Raw genomic sequence first — 18,714 nt, forward strand, 5'->3', positions numbered from 1 at the left:
ACATGGTCAAGGTGAGCTAGTTGGGTGAAAGTTGAGGAAAAATTTCGTGAGAAAAAAAGTACCTGACAGTTATGTTTCAAACTCTCTCAACAAGAACTATGCTGACCAATTTTTATTCCCGAAGATGAAGTAAGAGTAGAAAACGATACAATACTTGCAATGTAATGATTCCCGATAAGTAAGGAGAAAATGACAAGGAACCAGAAATTACTCATTTTGCCCACCTGCCTTAGCTATAAGTGACAGTTCATAATATATGAGTAAAAAAACTCCATTAAACATGAAATAATGGATAAAGTCTTCATGCGAAATCAGTTCAGGCGTCTGCCGTAGATCAGATGGCCGAGATATCACTACAACAAAGAGACTTCTCTCCGTTTAACAGTCGATCTTACCAGCAAGAAAGATCATATATAGTTACAATATCGTTTTGGTCCGTGTGTACTAGTTACTAACCCAGAAGAAGGAAACATTCAGTTATATCGACCTCCTGTACTTGACTGGTACTTTATTTCATCTACTCTAGAACGAAGAAAAATTAAGTTCATATCGACAGGATTTGGATTTAGAATATAAATACACGGAATAAATACTTTAATATTTTAGCTGCGCTCTAACGATTCTGTCGATCCATTGCCCTTGGACTCTGTGTGTGTGTGTGTGTGTGTGTATGTGTGTGTGTGTGTGTGTGAGAGAGAGAGAGAGAGAGAGAGAGAGAGAGAGAATGCGTGCGCGCGCGGAAGTTTACTGAAAAGTGAATTTCTGTTGTCATACTTACCCAAGAAGTGTTAATCCAGTAGCTAAGCCACCAATCACTGAAGACAATTGAACCAAATGTGAGGCCATAAATTAGTAAGACTAAGAAAAATAAGAAACATCCTCCACCAGCCTTGATATAACTTCGGTAGACAGAGAGAGGTACACTGTCAATAATGATTCGTTCTTTTATTGTCAGGCCGCCATCTAAAGTGAGATGGTAATAAACAAAAGTAATAATGAAACACACAACAAAAAAGAAAGAAAGGCAAGAGCAAAATAAAATAAAACCAGTAAAATGCGTAAAAAATATCAAAGAAAACATATTGTTTTCAAATTTTGGCGCAAGACCAGTAAGTTCGGGAGGAGCGGGTAAGTCGATTACATCGGTCCCAATACTCAACTGGTATTTATTATTTTTATTGACCCTAAAAGGATGAAAAGCAAAGTCAACCTCGACGGAATTTGAACTCGGAACGTAAAGGCGGGCGAAATACCGCTAAGTCCAGTGCGGTGAAAATATATTGAACGAAAATTTGTTGTTGGCACTCCGTCGCTTACGACGTCGAGGGTTCCAGTTGATCCGATCAACGGAACAGCCTGCTCGTGAAATTAACGTGCAAGTGGCTGAGTACTCCACAGACACGTGTACCCTTAACGTAGTTCTCGGGGATATTCAGCGTGACAAGGCTGGCCCTTTGAAATACAAGTACAACAGAAACAGGAAGTAAGAGTGAGAGACAGTTGTGGTGGGAGAGTACAGCAGGGTTCGCCACCATCCCCTGCCGGAGTCTTGTGGAACTTTTAGGTGTTTTCGCTCAATAAACACTCACAACGCCCGGTCTGGGAATCGAAACCGCGATCCTATGACCGCGAGTCCGCTGCCCTAACCACTGGGCCATTGCGCCTCCACGCGGTGAAAATATATTGAACGAAAATAAATATAGTACAAATGAGTGGGGGAGAGGAAGAGAATGTGGCAAAGTTTCATATTTTTGATTAGCTATTCTTGCGGCTCAGAGTTCAAATCCTGCTGAGGATAACGTTTCATTTCATGCTTTCGGGGTTGATAAATAGAAGCACCAACCGAATACTGGGGTCAGTTTTTTGTTTCTCTTACTGTTAGTCTCTGAGAGAAATCGGCTGATGTCGGATTTGGAGTGTGATAGACTCCGCAAAGTTTTAAAAAATTACTCCTTATGTTATAACGGCTCTACCTTCTGTGACTCTACCTTCTGTGACTCTACCTTCTGTGACTCTACCTTCTGTGACTCTACCAGGGATAGAGGGCTCAAGGAAGGAAGGAAAGAAATTGTAATAAAAGTCAATTCCAATATCTGGAAATAGATGGGGCATTGATTGGCTGATGTTTACATTTTCCAATAACTTTTAACGAAGGAGCCTCTACGTGATCACTTGATCTGTAAGAAACAGCAGCCAAATTTTATTACACGCTATCATAACGTCTTATAAAAGAAACATTTTGGATAATGTTGTCCATGATACATCATACTTGAAATTTTAAGCGTGTTTGATCATAGATGAACTACCTTTAGTTGTAAGTCTGCTGGATGAGGATTTACTTGGGGATAAAAAGACAAAGCAAAAACAGAACTATCCATGAAGATGTAAAATGCGTGTCTTCCCTTGCGTCATTATATAATTTTTCCTCCGATCGTCACCACACAGATAAGTAAAACTAATTACTTGTGTTTATTCTTTTCTAAATAAACTTACTACAGTAGAATGTGAACTCCTAAACTGAGGCTGTCAGCTGCATACTTTAAAATCAATTTAATTTGTGTGCTACTTTCTTGGTTATCTTCTTTACTCTCGGAGGTAAATTTAATACTTAAAGTAAAAAATAAAAAGATAAAAAACTTTTCTAAAATAACAGATAAAGGAAATATGAAATGATTTCCTACTTAGGAGCAAGGCCAGGAGGTGGAGAGACAGTCAATTATATCGCTTCAAGCCACAGTGTAGTACTTAATTTTATCAATACTAGTATGACGAAAGGTGAAGTTGACCTCAGCGGGAGTCGAATTCAGAACGAAAAGGGCTGTGATTAAATACCGTCGAGTATTTTGTCTGACACTATAAATTCTGAGAGTCACAATAATACAAATTGTTTCTAACATAAGCGCAAGGCCAGAAATTTTTGTTGTATGGGGGAGGAAGTTAGTCGGTTATATCGACTCCGGTACTTGACTAGTACTTTATTTTATCGACCTCTGAGGAATAAAAGGCAAAGGTGACCTCAGTTCTGATGGAATACTACAAAGTAATTTCTCCGATTCTCAAACGATTTTGCGATCAACCGCCCTCGTGCACCGTGATAATAATTACGGTTTCTAGCACGCACACATTGGCATTCATATTTTGATGGTAGTTATTTTTGATTTTATATAAAAAAATTGTGAACAATAACGTCATTGGTTATGAGTTTCTAACGGTTCACTCACCGGTTTGCTGTATTTCTATTGACGAGTATCACATGAAAGTGACTGTATAACTCAAAATAGATACCAAGAATATTTTTTTCAACGCACACATCTCGGTTTTAACTCCGATCTCTATACCTTTCGCCAGTATACGACGAGCTTCCTCACAATTTCCCTCAACTGAGGAAGGATATGATGGAATACAACTGCACAAAGTGCCGCACAGTGAAATCGAAACAGGAAGCATGTAGTTGTGAAGCGAACTTCTCGATCACACAGCTATGCCAACACTCGTATGCCTTGACTAGTATTTATTTTATCGACCTCCGAAAAATGAAAGATAAAGTTAACTTCGATGGTATTTAAACTCAAAATATAAAGTTGCACAACTAAAAAGCACAAGGTATTTTGTTCAACGTACTCCCACTTCTGCCAATGCAATGAAATAGAAAAGAAACGGGAAGAAAACTTTAAGAAGGAAAATGTACCGTGTGGTGTTTCTTTTTGGTTTTCACCATGATCACTTTCTCGCGAAACTGATTGTTGATCGGGTACAGGAAGCTCTTTGTTTGGAGTCTCAACTTTATTTAGAGTTTCTGTAAAGAAAGGAAGCAATTGTTTACAACGAATATATCCAGGAATGACAAGTCAAATGTTCAAAGTGTATATATTACGACCGAACTTTGGTCACTTACCGATTATGCTTATATAGGACGATACATTCATGGCTGTTTCTAAAAATATCAGACATATGTCCATAAAACTGCTGCTTCTGCTTCTGTTGCTACTAATTCTCATCCATTCACTCCCTCACGCATTAAGTTCAATCTGCAAGTATTCAGGTATTATCTCTCCCAGGTTAATTTCACCCACAAAGAGGATAGTAACAATACAACCGTGAACCCGGAATTCTAGTCTAAGGCACCCCTTGGAACTCCCATTGGCTTCATCTTCACTATTATCCCCATTACCACAGTCTTCATCACTGCCCCTTTTACCAGTGATTTGATCACTCATCATCACTATCATTCGAACCTCTCTGAGTAGCAGTAAATAACTATTTTACATAAACATGGCCGGATTTAGGATCTATTGCCTTCGTTCGTATCACTATATATGTCATCGATCCCTCTTTATTTATACTATATCGACTTGCCACTTTTATCGTTAGTTATCATCATTCCCATCATTATCAAATTACGTGATATTGTATCCTTATATACTTTCAGCACCCTCTCGTTTTGTCCTTCTCACCTGTCTCGACATTATGTTTCTATCTTAATTTACTTACTCGACTTATTTTCACTCAGTCTGTTATACATAGCTTCTAGTCTTTAACTCCTACTTGTTTCACTGTTTTATCCTTGTCCTTTATTTCTTTATTTCTCTTTTTCACATTTCTTATTGTCATCTTACATATCTTCTACATTCTAAATTTTATAATTTTTATAACCTTTATAATTTAAAAAAATGTTTCTGAAGATATCTAATTATCTTTTCAATAACGGTTTTTCCAGTATATTTCTATATATTTTTATTTTTTCTTTGCTTATTTTTATAGTCTCGCCAAGTTTCGCAATTTTTCTTTGTCCTATTCTTTTTCACTTTATTTTTATTCATTTCTTAATCTATTTGTCTTTATCCACGAACATCACATCAGTTGTTACTTTTTCAACTGATGGACATTCAGTACTCATGTTGCTATGATTTCTTTTCTTTTCATTTTAATTAATCATATTTTTCAGTATTTTCCCAGTATTCTTCCATATATATTTTCATTTATTCCATTTATTCCTTAAATATTTTTTGTATCATAATTTTTGCTTATACACTATTACTACAATTGCTGCCTATTTTTGACTATTTCTATAAATCGGCACCCTGTTGTTGATATCCACTTCTTTTTTTAACTGTCATGTCATTTTATTTATTTATTAAATTAATTATTTCTACTCTTTATTGTCACTTGTCCCAAAGCTCAATCACCTACTTACATGCTGTTTTACTATTGAATTTTTCCGTTGCATTATTTGACCATTCTAATACCTGCACACGTGTTTCATTATCCATATCAGAACACTCCCTTAATTTCCTCCTCCTCTCCCTCTTCTTTCTAATCCTCTCTGTCTCTTCTTTCTAATCATCTCTGTCTCTTCTTCTTCTTCTTCTTTCGCCCTTATATTTTCTCTCCCTCATCAACCCTATGACAGTAAAATTATATTTGGATGGGAAACTTCCATCATTTTTCAGTCATAACTTGCCAGAAGACTATGCATCCAGAGGTGAAACAAAAAGATGCATATATATATATATATATATATATATATATATATATATATATATATATATAATTTGAAATGGAAAGTGTAGAGTGAATTGGCTTATTACCTGAAGAACTATCCTTTGATAAATTTTTAGAATGAAAACTCGTTATAGCTCTCTTGTAGTAGCCGTCTTGTTGCATAATTTCATCGTGTGTTCCATTTTGAGCGATTCGACCATTTTCTAAAACTAGGATAGTATCACAATCTTGTAAAAACTGTTCACCAAAGAAGAAGAAGAAAAAAAAACATCCAGAAAATTAAAAACAATGATAAAAATAGATGAATTTTTTATAGAACAGAATAAGGTGAAAGGAGCTTCACTTTTAACATTTTGATGTTATCTCCCTTTTTGTGACTTGCTGACATTTACCACTTGAATTCGGTTGCTGTCACTCAAATTCAATAATACTGATTTAGTTTCATATGCTAATTATGAAAATGAAATTCATTTTTGCCATAAATTGATAAAAAGTTAACAGCTTTTAAAATTTGCAAATTTTGGGTAAATTTAGTCAAACGAAATCCACTATATGACCGTAAATCTAACATTGATGTCTGTTTCCATAGTAAAAATCAAAGCTGTAGTCTGCTTTGTTTTCATTGTAACAAGGACGCCATGCGCGTGCGACTGCGATACTTTTATCATTGCATCCACCACCGCAAGTTTGGATGAGAATCATTTTGTGATTGACAGCCATGACACAGAAAATGATGGCTTCCAATTTCTGTTTCCTAGTTGGCTAAAAATAATCTAACTTTGAATCTCTGTAACATTTTTCTATTCTTTTTTTTTTTGTCTGGAATAAATGAATCCCAAATTCGGATTCAGCGTGAAAATTTACATCAACATACCAAACTTCAAAAATTGTCACTTGATTTTAAAATTTCCAAATCTATGACAGCAACCGAAAAGATCCGATAATTGTCTTTCACTTGAATTGAGAATTGTTTGCGTTCTTTCTCTTAAATTGAGAATTGTCTTTCTCTTAAATTGAGAATTGTTTGCGTTCTCATTCAGCACATTAGCCCTTATTTAAATTTGACATTGGCCCACTTTAATTACTTCTCGTAGCTCTTCAGATGGTTGCAAAATAGAAAAAGAGAGTGGAAATAACAAGAAAAACTGGAAAAAGGGAAGAAAAAGCGAATACATTACAAAGAACAATCCCAGCAAGAGCCTCTGACTGACCGGAAGTAAAGAGTTGTCTAAATGGGGTACATTTTGACTGAAGAGCAAATGCGAAGATAGGCATTTATGTGTGTGTGTGTGTGTGTGTGTGTTAGTGCGTGAGAAGTATGGAGAATAGTTTCCATGCCCGTCGTTCTTCGTGTAGAGTGTTGTGCGTGTTTGAGGAAACGGAAATATGTCCCTTGTATTATTGAATGGAAAAGGAGAGGAATGGGATGCCACTGGGAGTGGGATGAGTATGAGGGAGAAGGCAGAGTGTGACTAATTTAACAGGTTCCAGTTAGGGTGCTTTGTGCTATAGCATGTGTGGGATATTCAACTCAAATGAAGAGACAAGCCATGTATTGTCACTGTCTCAAAGTCTTGAACAAGGCTGTCCAAACAGAGGAAATGGGAGTAAGGGATGGCCCGTTTGGTGTGGAAGAGGGTGGAAAGAAGAAAAATCAAGATAGGAAAGTCGATGGTTTATAGAAGGCGCAGTTAGTGAAGGTGTGGTGGAGTTGACTCTTGCCAATAGCGCCTTCTATAAACCATCGATTCTCATTTCTAAGGAGTTGTTACTGTACTTACAAAATTACGAACCCACAACTCACTGTATGTCTTCGTTCAATAATTTTTTTTTATCGATATGAGTTTCAGAGTTGTCTCTCTTTTATTGTCATTGATAAATATCATTAGCGCTACTTAATTTTTTTTTTCACTGTGGACGTAATTTTAATTGATTATACATGTATTTGAGGGCTCTCTATAAAAGTAAACGAATCGTCAACGATACATTCTTCTTCAATAAGCCATCTTTGGCAAATTTTTCTTGTGCCATAAGTAGAATGATGTTAATGATGACGATGACGAGGATGATGATGATGATGATGATGGTAATTATTAGGATGATGATCATGACGATGATGATGCTGATGATGGTCGTTATGACAAGGTAGTGGTGATGACAATGGTGGTGATGACAATGGTGATGATTATAAAAAAAACACCAAAAAAACAGAGACTGAATAAGGTGATGATGGTGATGATGATGAGAGGAGGAAAAAGTGGAAAGATTGGATGACGATAGAGATGACTGTTTATAATTTACCTGTAACTGATGTGTACAGATAATGATTGTGCTGTGGAAGAGGTATTTCTTGAGACAAGAGTAGAACAGATGTTTCGCCACCTTGACGTCAACTGCTGAAAGGGGGTCATCGAGAAGGTAAATGTCTCGCCCGCTGTACACAGCGCGCGCCAGACTCAGTCGCTGTTTCTGACCTCCGCTCAAGTTGGCACCGCGATCACCGATCTGGAAGGAAATTAAATAAAAAAGAAAGAAAAATACAAAATCAAAATCAAAATAAAAAATAACAACTCAAATATGCTGAACTGTTATTACTCCCTTTTTATGTTGGTGTTTAATCACAAGTAATTTCTGTTAGAGAAAAGCCACTACACCTTCTAAGTTGTATGCAAAAAGAAAAAGCTTCCGAGTGTGCACAATAAATTCATGTGCACACAGTTAATGAGTGAACACACCCACAACACCCACAAACACACATACACAAAATGAGTACACAAAAAATTGTTGTTACTGTTGTTGTTCAGTAGATGTATCAGTATGGGATCGTTCGTATATATATATATATATATATATATATATATATATATATATATATAATATATATATACTAGATACCCTAAGTATGATTCTACATCATAACGTGCCAGTGGATACACAGGAGACACCTTAACGAAAAAAAAAAAAAAATCAAGATCCTTAAGAATCTGCTTAAAATCAATCATTAATAAACTTTGTTGTAGGTAAGTAAAACCTCCTAAAAACACACAAAACAAATGAAAAAACTATCAAACATGAATATCGACTCCTTCCACACTCATAGTTTTTAAAATCCTCATCCTGGTCACACGCAGAGAACATTTGAATAAAGTAATATTTGGCTTCATCAATCGATGTATTTTTCTTTCTAATTCACGACACAGATTTTAATCCATAGCTTCGATTACTACACTTCTCACGAACATAACAAGAAATGTGAAGACAAAATTAACACAAGACGGCTTCATGAAGAAAACCTCTACAAGAACCTTTCTAATTATTATGTACATCTGCCGCTTCCATTCCCGCGAACCATTTATGCACAAAATAAATACTCATCATTTCCTTAAGAAACACTACAAAACGTTGGGTAACAAACTGTCTGAGAAGCCATTCATCACATGTAGTATTCAAGAACAATACTTAAACAATTCGCAATTTTCCGAATAGGTGTTAGAAAAATCCATCCTCTTGCTCACTATTTTCAACCTATATATGACCTTCACTCTCAAAACGTAAAGGCATCCTTATACGTAGATGACATACATTCTCTCACTATTTTTTCACACACAGCAAAGTAACTCTACATCAAACAGCTATGAAGCTGTTTCTTCTACAACAGCGCCTATTAAATCCATTGCTTCCTTCCTTTCAAGCAAAACCAGAGAGCATTAAATACAACCAGTCATAATACTCAACAACATAAAGCTCCCTTCCCATACGCCATAGAAACCGGGAAACCGGGCCCATGAGCCTGGCTAGGCTTTGAAAGGGCGACGTTTGTCGTTTTCTTTCGAATCACAGCCTACCGTCTTAATAACGGCACACTGAATAATGTGATTCTAGATACACTGCAACTGAAAAAAAAAAAAATAATAATAAAAAGAAGACGACGGCGTTTCTCTGGTTGGAATACCTTTAGAACATAGGTCTTCTTCATAAGAGGTGGTCTGGAGTTGTACTCTGCATTATAACAGGTTAGACAGACCCCTACATACTTCGGAGACAATAAATCAAAATTTAAAAAATGATGAACTACATGGACATACAAAGAATATAGTTTTTTCTGAAAAAAAAAAAAAAAACCCCTCAAATCCCACAGTCCTTATCACATATCACAACATGAGAAAAATCATCCCAAACATCTAAGCATATATACAACGTCCAGAACACTACTACAACAGCATCCTAAAAAAACATTATGGTTTCCACTCATCCTACACAAACCTAAAAAACACAGATGCACCTTACATTTACAGCAGATCGAAGACCTGACTGTTTAGTAGAAGGAATGTCTTCTAAACCAATCAGTCAGTTGCGACTGTCATCTGACACTTACTTCTGTTTCATCTCGTTCCTCAAAAAGTTTCAAGTCTGTTTCAAGGGAGCAGGCTTGAATGACGGCAGCATATCTGTAAGTATAGTTTTTATTATCATATATAAAATAGAGAATGTAACAACAGTTTGTAGTATAAATTAAAGTAGTTTTACAAGAGGCTGTTTCAACATAGTTCACTTTAAAGGTTATAACATGGTTTAGAGCAATACTTGTAATCACAAGTTACACGGTTATAGTGTAAAAAATGTATCGTCATAACAATTGGCGATACAACGTAAGTCCATAATTTTGAAGAAATGCTATAGACTGATTGGTAAATTTTCTTTTTCTTACCGATATCAATCATTGAACAACGGCCATGCCGAAGTCCCACTTTCAGATTATATTTTGCCGATCATAACGACTATTACATATTTGAAGTTGATACTTATTTTATCGATCTATATTTTAACATCTAGCTAAAATACCAGTCTGATATAATGCTAGTTTTGTTTTAATTGGCGTTGATGTGGCAAAAAATACACACACACAATAGGTTTCGTACAGTTTCCTCTCTAAATTCTTTTCCTAAGCTACTGGATAATTTCAAAGGTTTTGTAGGAAACACTTGATCAGGGCTCCGTGAACCCGGAACTCTGAGGCGGCGAACAGGGCTTCCTAACCGCTGAACTATATATATATGCACTACAGAAATTGTTGATTTCAAATTTTAGCACAACGTCAGTAATTTTGGGCGCGGGGGTAAGCTGATTAATTCGACTCCAGTGTTCATCTGGTACTTACTTTATCGACTTCGAAAGGGTGAAAGGCAAAGTCGACCTCGGCGGAATTTGAACTCAGAACGTTAAGATAGATGAAATGCTGCCAAACATTTTCCCCAGTGTGCTAACGATTTCTGCCAACTCGCTGCTTAATACTAAAAAAATTATTAGAGAACCTAATAATTACTTCTAAGCAGAGTATATATTCAGCCTTGCACAATAATAATTTCGCAGCTTTCGATCGTAGAGAAAACACGTTGACTGTGATTTCCATCTAGTTTGGATTTACACAATTTTTCTGCAATCAGAGCAGCGTATTGTATTGGCATGGCTATACGGTTAAGAAGTTTGCTTCGCAACTACATGATTTCAAGTTCTATTTAACTGTGCAGTATCTGCGAGTCGAACAAATCTATGTGCGGGAAATTTGGTAGAGAGAGACTGTTCGGAAACCAGGCTGGAAGACCGTTATCTGAGAAAAAGTAACACACCATAGAGTACGCAAATAAATCAATTCTATATATTATCCAACATAGAATATATGGGTAAAATGATTCAGTGTCTGCTGTATTAATGAAGGTGCATAGTCTAGTGCGTACGTGTGTTGCGTAAGCGAGATCGTGGTTTCAATTCCTGGACCGAGTGGTACGTTGTGTTCTTGAGCTCAATACTTCAACTCACATTGCTCTGCGATCATTTCGACACCGGACGTGTGGTACACCGTGCACCCGTTCAAAATCGATTTAGTGGAGGGACTAAGCCAATAATGTACAGCACAAACATTTGACCACTATAAACCTATTATCTGTGCCGGTTGCTCGGACTACGAGAGATTACCATCATGCTGTAGTAACTTACCTTCTCTCATCCATTTCCTGACCAAATAAAATATTTTCTTTGAGAGTCCCGTTAAAGATCCAAGCTTGCTGAGGAGTATACGCTATACTACCGTCTATAGCAGTAGTTCCCTTCTTTTTCTCAATCTGCAAAAGACAAAAAAATTATGAAGTCAATGAGTTGGATAATGATTTTCATATGTAGTTCTAAGACCACAGACATTCTAGTCGTGATAAATCTATCTTTATTTTGGCATAACGTATCTAGATATACATTATTCTTGTGTGCTCTTCCTTTTATGTGACAGTAGGGTATGATTTGAGAGAGAGAGAGAGAGAGAGAGAGAGAGAGAGAGAGAGAGAGAGAGAGAGAGCGAGAGAGAGAGAGCGAAAGAGAGATAGATAGAGAGAGAGAGAGAGAGAGAGAGAATTTCTCTTTCAGGCAAAAAGACGGCTTCTCTTCTCTCCTCAAGCAACATATAAATTTATCGATACGCGAATTTCGCTGTAAAATTGTATTGTGCAATTTTATTACAAAAATCTGAAGCATAAGCACAAGCAAAGCTGTTTGATTGAGAAACTCGCTTTGCAACCACGTGGTTTCGGGCTCAGTCCCAATTCCCGGCACTTTGAGAAAGTGTCTTCTACTATAGCCTCGGGCTGGCTAATGCCTTGCAAGTGAATTTGGTAGACGGAAGCGCTGTGGAAGCCTGTCGTGTGAGTGTATATATATATATATATATATATATATATATATATATATATATATATATATATATATATATATATATATGTATATATATATATATATATGTATATATATATATACATATGTATGTATATATGTATGTATGTGTATGAAGACTGTGACCGCAGAAGTCCAGAAGTTCAGAACTCCAAGAGGTCCAGATCTCACTGCATGTGACTTTTACCTGTGGGGTTACACAACAGAGGTGTATAAGACAAAACCTCGCACACTAGAGAACTTGGAGACACGGATTCAGAAGGTCCTCAATGATATCCAAGACGATATCCTTCATAAGGTTGATCATTCCATCCCTGGCCGTTTGTGGAAACTGGTTGATGCCACTAGTGTTTACATTGAAATATGAAGATTTACTTTCATTTTGCCATTTAATAAAGAACGTGTATCATTTGTTTCAATACATTTGTAAAAGGATTATAGATTTTATTACCAATTTTTAATGCCTACTTACTTTCCACCCACTCATCCTGTGTGAGTGTGTATACACACACACACACACACACACACACACACACACACACACACACACACACACACACACACACACACACACATACACATACACGCACACACACATATGCATGTATATTTATGTACGTGCCTCTTTTTGGCCACACACTGTTTTGACAATCAGTGTTGGTTTCTTTATGCCCTCGTAACTTAGCCGTTCGGCAAGAGAGACCGATAGAATAAGTACGAGACTTAAAAAGAAAAAAGAAGTACTGGGATTGATTTATTCGATTCAAAACCCTTCAAGGCGGTGCCTCAGAACAGCTGTAATCCAATGACCAAAACACGAACTGCAGTTTAATTTTTTAGCACTAATTTTCCGGATTATAAATTTCCTCTTCAAACAATATAATTATAGTTGAGGTTAATTAATGAGGTTAATTAAATATTAATTAATACCTTTGATCGGACTACTAGACTGGTACGTTATTTCTATCGCCTAGTATAGCTGGAAGGAAAGTTGAGCTCAGCTGGAATTGAACTCGGAATGTGAAGAGCTGAAACAAGTCCTGCAAAACATTTATTTTACGCTCTAACAATTCTGCCAGCTCAGCGCCTTGGAATATATTTATGTCTACACGACATTTGCATCTCTTTGATCTTTGATCGTTATTAATGTTACGGTCATGCCATAATTTAGCCCCAGATCAGTCACGATTGAGCAGACTTATGATCAAAAGCAATCAAAGCTCGACCATTGTGTTATATTGTCTTATCAATGATGATATCATTCAATCACATAGTGCTCTTTCCCCTTTTATAGTAGCAAAATGTGATTCAAGAAAATCTGACTGCTATTTTTGGCATATCAAGAGGTTAAATACAGGCCTCCTTACCTTTTTGCATGTCTACATAGTTTCGACCCAGGAATCTTTAATTCTACAAAAATGATAGTCTATTCTAGAAATTCTCTCTCTCTCTCCCTCTCTCTCTTCTCTCTGTCTCTCTCTCTCACACACACACATACACGTACATCCATGTATTCCTATATGCATACATGGATTTATGCATGCACGAATGCATACATAATCATATATAGATACATAATTGATACATGCATACAACCTATCCGTACATAACATGCATTCATACATGTACATACATATATACATACATACATACCCAGGAATCAGGCACTTGATAACGATCGAAGATGGAACTGATCGAAACATAGTAAAGATATAAGCATTGTAAATTTAGTCTGAAGTTGATGTTAATTAATCTGAAAAATGATAATCTTAATAGCAACACATCCCAGACATGTAGACTCTAAATCAACATCCATGTCTTTATCTTTTTCTTGAAATACAATGGTTCATGAGGTTTTTGAAGCGTTAAGCAAACGATAATGAAATATTTTTACTAGATTTTTTTTTCGTTTTGTATAAACACAATTGCGTGTGTACTCGTTAACAATAGCCTTGTTAAACATGAATCTGGGAGAGAACTCTAATGAATCAATCAATGATTACTGTATTTCCGAGAGATATTTGTGCAGATCCTGAAAGACGTGTGCATAATCTGTTGGCTGAGTATAGTCATTTTCTATCTAATGTATAAGTAGTACAATTAGTAATGTCTTTTATTATTATTGACGAAGGACAAAATGCTTAGTGGCATTTCTTCCGCCTTTATACTGAGTTCAAATCTCACAGGTATCGACTTCGCCTTTTGTCTTTTCGCGGTCAATAGAATACATCGACCCCAGTTGAACTCAGGGGTCGATGTAATCGATTAGGCCACCCACTCAAAATGTCAGGCTTTGTGTCTATAGCAGAAATTATTATTATTATTATTATTGAGTGAGAGAGCAGTGCATACCATCAAAGTGGCCCTGGGGTAAAAAATACGAAGTCCAGTATACCCATCATGACTACTCGTCTGATGAGGGTACACCAGGCACATGCATCACAACCATATGTACACAACATGGTGATCTCATATCAAGATAAACAGCACATGACCTTGCAGGTGGAGGCCCAGTTAGAATTACTATTTTTATTATTTTTTTTCCAATTGAATTGCATTTTATTTCGTCTTCTGACCGGGTCTCAATCAGTGACCTAAGGCACATATATATATTAGATGGAGAGAAATTTCCTGAGAATGTGGGCAGTTTATGTCAACACAGCTTTTGAGTTTTATAGATTGTTGGTTTCTCAGAGCTCTGGTCAGAAAAATTTGTCAGTACCTTTCTTGATCATTCCCAGAGTACCTACAACAACAGCGATGATTTTTTGTTTTCAATTTCCACGTCCTAGGTATCGCAATCTCAAGGTTCATATATTTCGACAGTTTTTAAAATTCTTTTGCTGAGATGTTTCTATCAGTAGGTACTGCCATATCAATTAACAGGCATGTTTTTGTTTTAGGTCTTTGAAGACGATATCTGGTCTGTTAGCATTTATTCGTCTGTCTGTATTCTATAATTCTGTAAGATGGTAACGTTCTCTCCCTCATGTCTAGTTCTGGATGGTATTCATACCAGTTCTTTGGGTGCGGAATACCATAGTAACGGCTTACGTTCCAGTGCAAGTATTGGCCAACTCGATCATGCCTGGTTTTATATTCTGTAGAGGCAAGGATTTAGCAACCGACAACAATGTGGTCAATATTCTCAAGTTTGTCATTGTAGAGTCTACACTTTGTGTCTACCTCATTGAGTGTGACATTAGCTTGATAGTTCCGGGTGAGGAGACTCTGGTCTTGTGCTGCTAGGATGAGTCCTTCTGTTTTGGTTTTCAAACCAACACTCTACAGTCACTGATGGGTTCTTCTTATATCTGCATCAGCTTCCCCAGCTCGTTTGGGGTATTGCCCATGCAATGGTTTTTCTTTCCAGTCTTGATATTTCCTTCAAGCTTTCTTGTTTGGCTTTTCCCTTTTTCTTCTCTATGCTCGTCTTCTTTATTTATTCTTCACTCTGATGAAGCTCCGTGTTTCAGATCGGTTTTATTATCAAATATGATAAATATTTTAGCATATCAATGGCAATACCATACAACACTGGAAGCAGAAACAGGTGTTAGATGGGATGCAATCCATTTGTATTGAATTAATAAATAATAATTGATGTAAGTCAATTGTTGTTCATCGATAGTTCTCCATTTCTATCTTCTCTCTCTCTCTCTCTCTCTCTCTCTCTCTCTCTCTCTCTCTATATATATATATATATATATATATATATATATATATATATATATATATATATACATATATATATATATATATATATGTATATATATATAACCAGTATGACAGCGTGACAAGGCTGGACCTTCGAATTACTAGTACATTCGATTCCTAATGGTGCGTTGTACTCGTGAGCAAGATACTCTATTTTACATTGCTCCAGTCCAATCAGCTGGCAAATTTGAGTTGTGCTAGTAATTCAAAAGGGCCAGCATTGTCGCATTGTGTTACGCCAAATCTCTCTGAGAATTACGTTAAAGTTACACATGTCTGTAGAGTGTTCAGCTACTTGCACGTTAATTTCACGAGCAGTCTGTTCCGTTGATCGGATCAACTGGGACACTCGTCGTCGTAACCGACGGAGAGCCAGGCCACAATGAGTTTAACGGGATTCTACACAGTTTCCTTTTACCCATTCTCATTTACAAAGCTTGGGTCAACTCGAGACTATGGTAAATGAACTAGCTTAAGATGTCACATATAAGTATCGGGTCCAAAACCTTATGATTGTTAGGAAAACTTTTTAACCATTCAGTCATTCCCGCGTACGTACTGAATATATGGAGATAACAAACGGAATTAGTGTTTTCTTTTTGCTGTTGATGGGTGGAAAATGAAGCAAATATAGTTCTCGAACTGAATATATGATAGGACAATATAAATTGAATTATATTGTATTATATTGAATTATAAATATTTTCCCATGTAGGTTCGTGGTATTGTAAACTTCAAGACTGCGAACTCACTGGCGCTAGTGATATGGAAAAAGCACTCTGAACACGTTGTAAAATGGCTGGCGTTAGGATATCTAGCCGTAGAAACTACACCAAAGCAAACTGGAGCCCATGCAATCCTTGGGTCCATCGGATTCTGTCAAACCGTCCCATCCATGCAAACATAGAACATTGACTTTAAATGATGATAATGATGATGATAACGAGGATGATTATAATGATGATGATGATGATGAATATCGGTTACTTACTCTACCAAGAATGGCCGACAGAAGGGAACTTTTACCACTGCCAACAGGTCCGCAGATTCCAATTATTTTCCCCTGAATAAAATGTAAAAAAGAATTAATAAACAAACTGGTTTCCAAACACCCGAGAAAACATTTCTTTTAATAGTATGTCATTTTGACCAAACTTGAAAGAACAAGAGCGAAAGATTAGTCAAATATATTAGTAACTCAGTCAACTATTGTGACTTGATTTGTGTTTGTTTTGTCTATTATTTAACTGGTCAAAAAGCATAGCTGACCTGGGTGCAATTTGAACTCAGAATGTCACAGTGCGGTTTTGTTGATACTGTATTGTTTTTGACATCCACCCACAACATAACCTGAGCTGTGTATTCGGATATATGAATGTGTGAAGAACCGAAAGAATTCCAACAACTCCAACGTCTTTAACAAGGACATTATATATACACTGAATCACAGAAGCAACGCAAGACGTGTGTGACTGTGAAATATGTTTTAATTTCATAATGTCAGGAATAAATTATGATAATTCTGATAAAGTCAATTTCTTGGATGCACTTTGACCACAGTCTGAGTCGTTGTCATGTGTTCTGGTAGTGGGCGGATCCAGCACATCGAGATTGTAGGGCGTGACATGTTCAATACCGTGTATGCCCACCCCCTGGGTGTTCAAAACGGCCATACACCGTCGGTACATGGAGTGCATGAGACAGTTCACAAAAGCCATTGGCACTGTCTCCACACCCTGAGGAAAGCTGCCTCCAGTTCCACATGAGTTGTCGGCCTTGGGATCACTTTATTCAGCCGTATCCGGATTTCATCCCACATGTGTTCAATTGGGCTTACATCCGAGCTGACAGCTGGCCACAGCATGGTTCTGATGTTGTTCTGACGCAGGAAGTCCATGGTGACCCTGGCCGTGTAGGAGGGAACATTGTTCTGCTGGAACACGTGGCTATGGGGACGCACAAAAAAGGGAACGATGTGAGGTCTTAGGATCTAGTCAACGTAGCTCTGCTCTGTGATACCCTTCTCTCTGCCTGCACCAACATTTTGGAACACAGGGGGCCCAATTCTTTGATTCAGACCTACAGCATCCCAAACCATGATGCTTTGGCCATCCCACGCGTCTCTCTCCATGACACATGAGTCTCTGTAGCGTTCACTCCCTCCTACGCCACACCCTTACTCTGCTATCCGAGGTGGAAACGCAGTACCATCTCTTATCAGAGAAGACTATCGACCCCTATTGTTGATACCACCAATGTCGGTGCTGTGAAACCCACTGTAGTCGTGCCTGACGTTTCTACCAGCTCGCTGTCGTAAATAACTGTTTCAGATTACGGTGCAAGGCCAGTAATTTTAGGGGTAAGGAGCAGTAAGGAATTTAGTCAATTACATTGATGCCACTGTTCAGCTGATACTTATTCTATAGATCCAGAATGGATGAACGGCAAAGGTAGCTTCGGTGGAATTTGAACTTAAAATATAAAGACGAATGAAATGCCGCTAAGCATTGTGTCCGGCGGGTAAATGGTTCAGCCAGCTCGCCACCTTAATAATAATAATAATAATAATAATAATAATAATAATAATGATAATAATAATGATAATAATAATAATCCTTTCTACTGGAAATACAAATTTGGTGGAAGGGATTAAATCGATTACATCGACCTCAGTAAGGCTGAAAGGCAAAGTCGACCACGGCGGAATTTGAACTAAAAAATGTAGCAACAGATAAAATACCGTTAAGCATTTCGCCCGACGTGCTAATGATTCTGCCA

At 37.1% G+C, this 18,714-nt stretch overlaps 1 protein-coding gene across 4 annotated transcripts in view; it reads right to left on the minus strand.

Moving 5' to 3' along the window:
* The window catches only part of LOC106872811 (ATP-binding cassette sub-family C member 5), a 101,411-nt gene that overhangs the window by 27,442 nt on the left and 55,255 nt on the right, over nt 1-18,714 (minus strand). For all 4 annotated transcript variants that reach the window (XM_089355897.1, XM_089355896.1, XM_089355895.1 and 1 more), the window contains 7 exons: nt 16,928-16,999; nt 11,497-11,621; nt 9,878-9,950; nt 7,804-8,007; nt 5,589-5,739; nt 3,689-3,796; nt 779-963 (listed from right to left, as the gene is read on the minus strand). In XM_089355897.1, coding sequence (XP_089212023.1) covers nt 779-963; nt 3,689-3,796; nt 5,589-5,739; nt 7,804-8,007; nt 9,878-9,950; nt 11,497-11,621; nt 16,928-16,999 — 918 coding nt within the window. The remainder of the gene's footprint in view (nt 1-778; nt 964-3,688; nt 3,797-5,588; nt 5,740-7,803; nt 8,008-9,877; nt 9,951-11,496; nt 11,622-16,927; nt 17,000-18,714) is intronic.

Source organism: Octopus bimaculoides, chromosome 7 (genome assembly GCF_046866305.1).
Source record: "Octopus bimaculoides isolate indiv1 chromosome 7, ASM4686630v1, whole genome shotgun sequence".
In the NCBI taxonomy this organism is placed as follows: domain Eukaryota; kingdom Metazoa; phylum Mollusca; class Cephalopoda; order Octopoda; family Octopodidae; genus Octopus; species Octopus bimaculoides.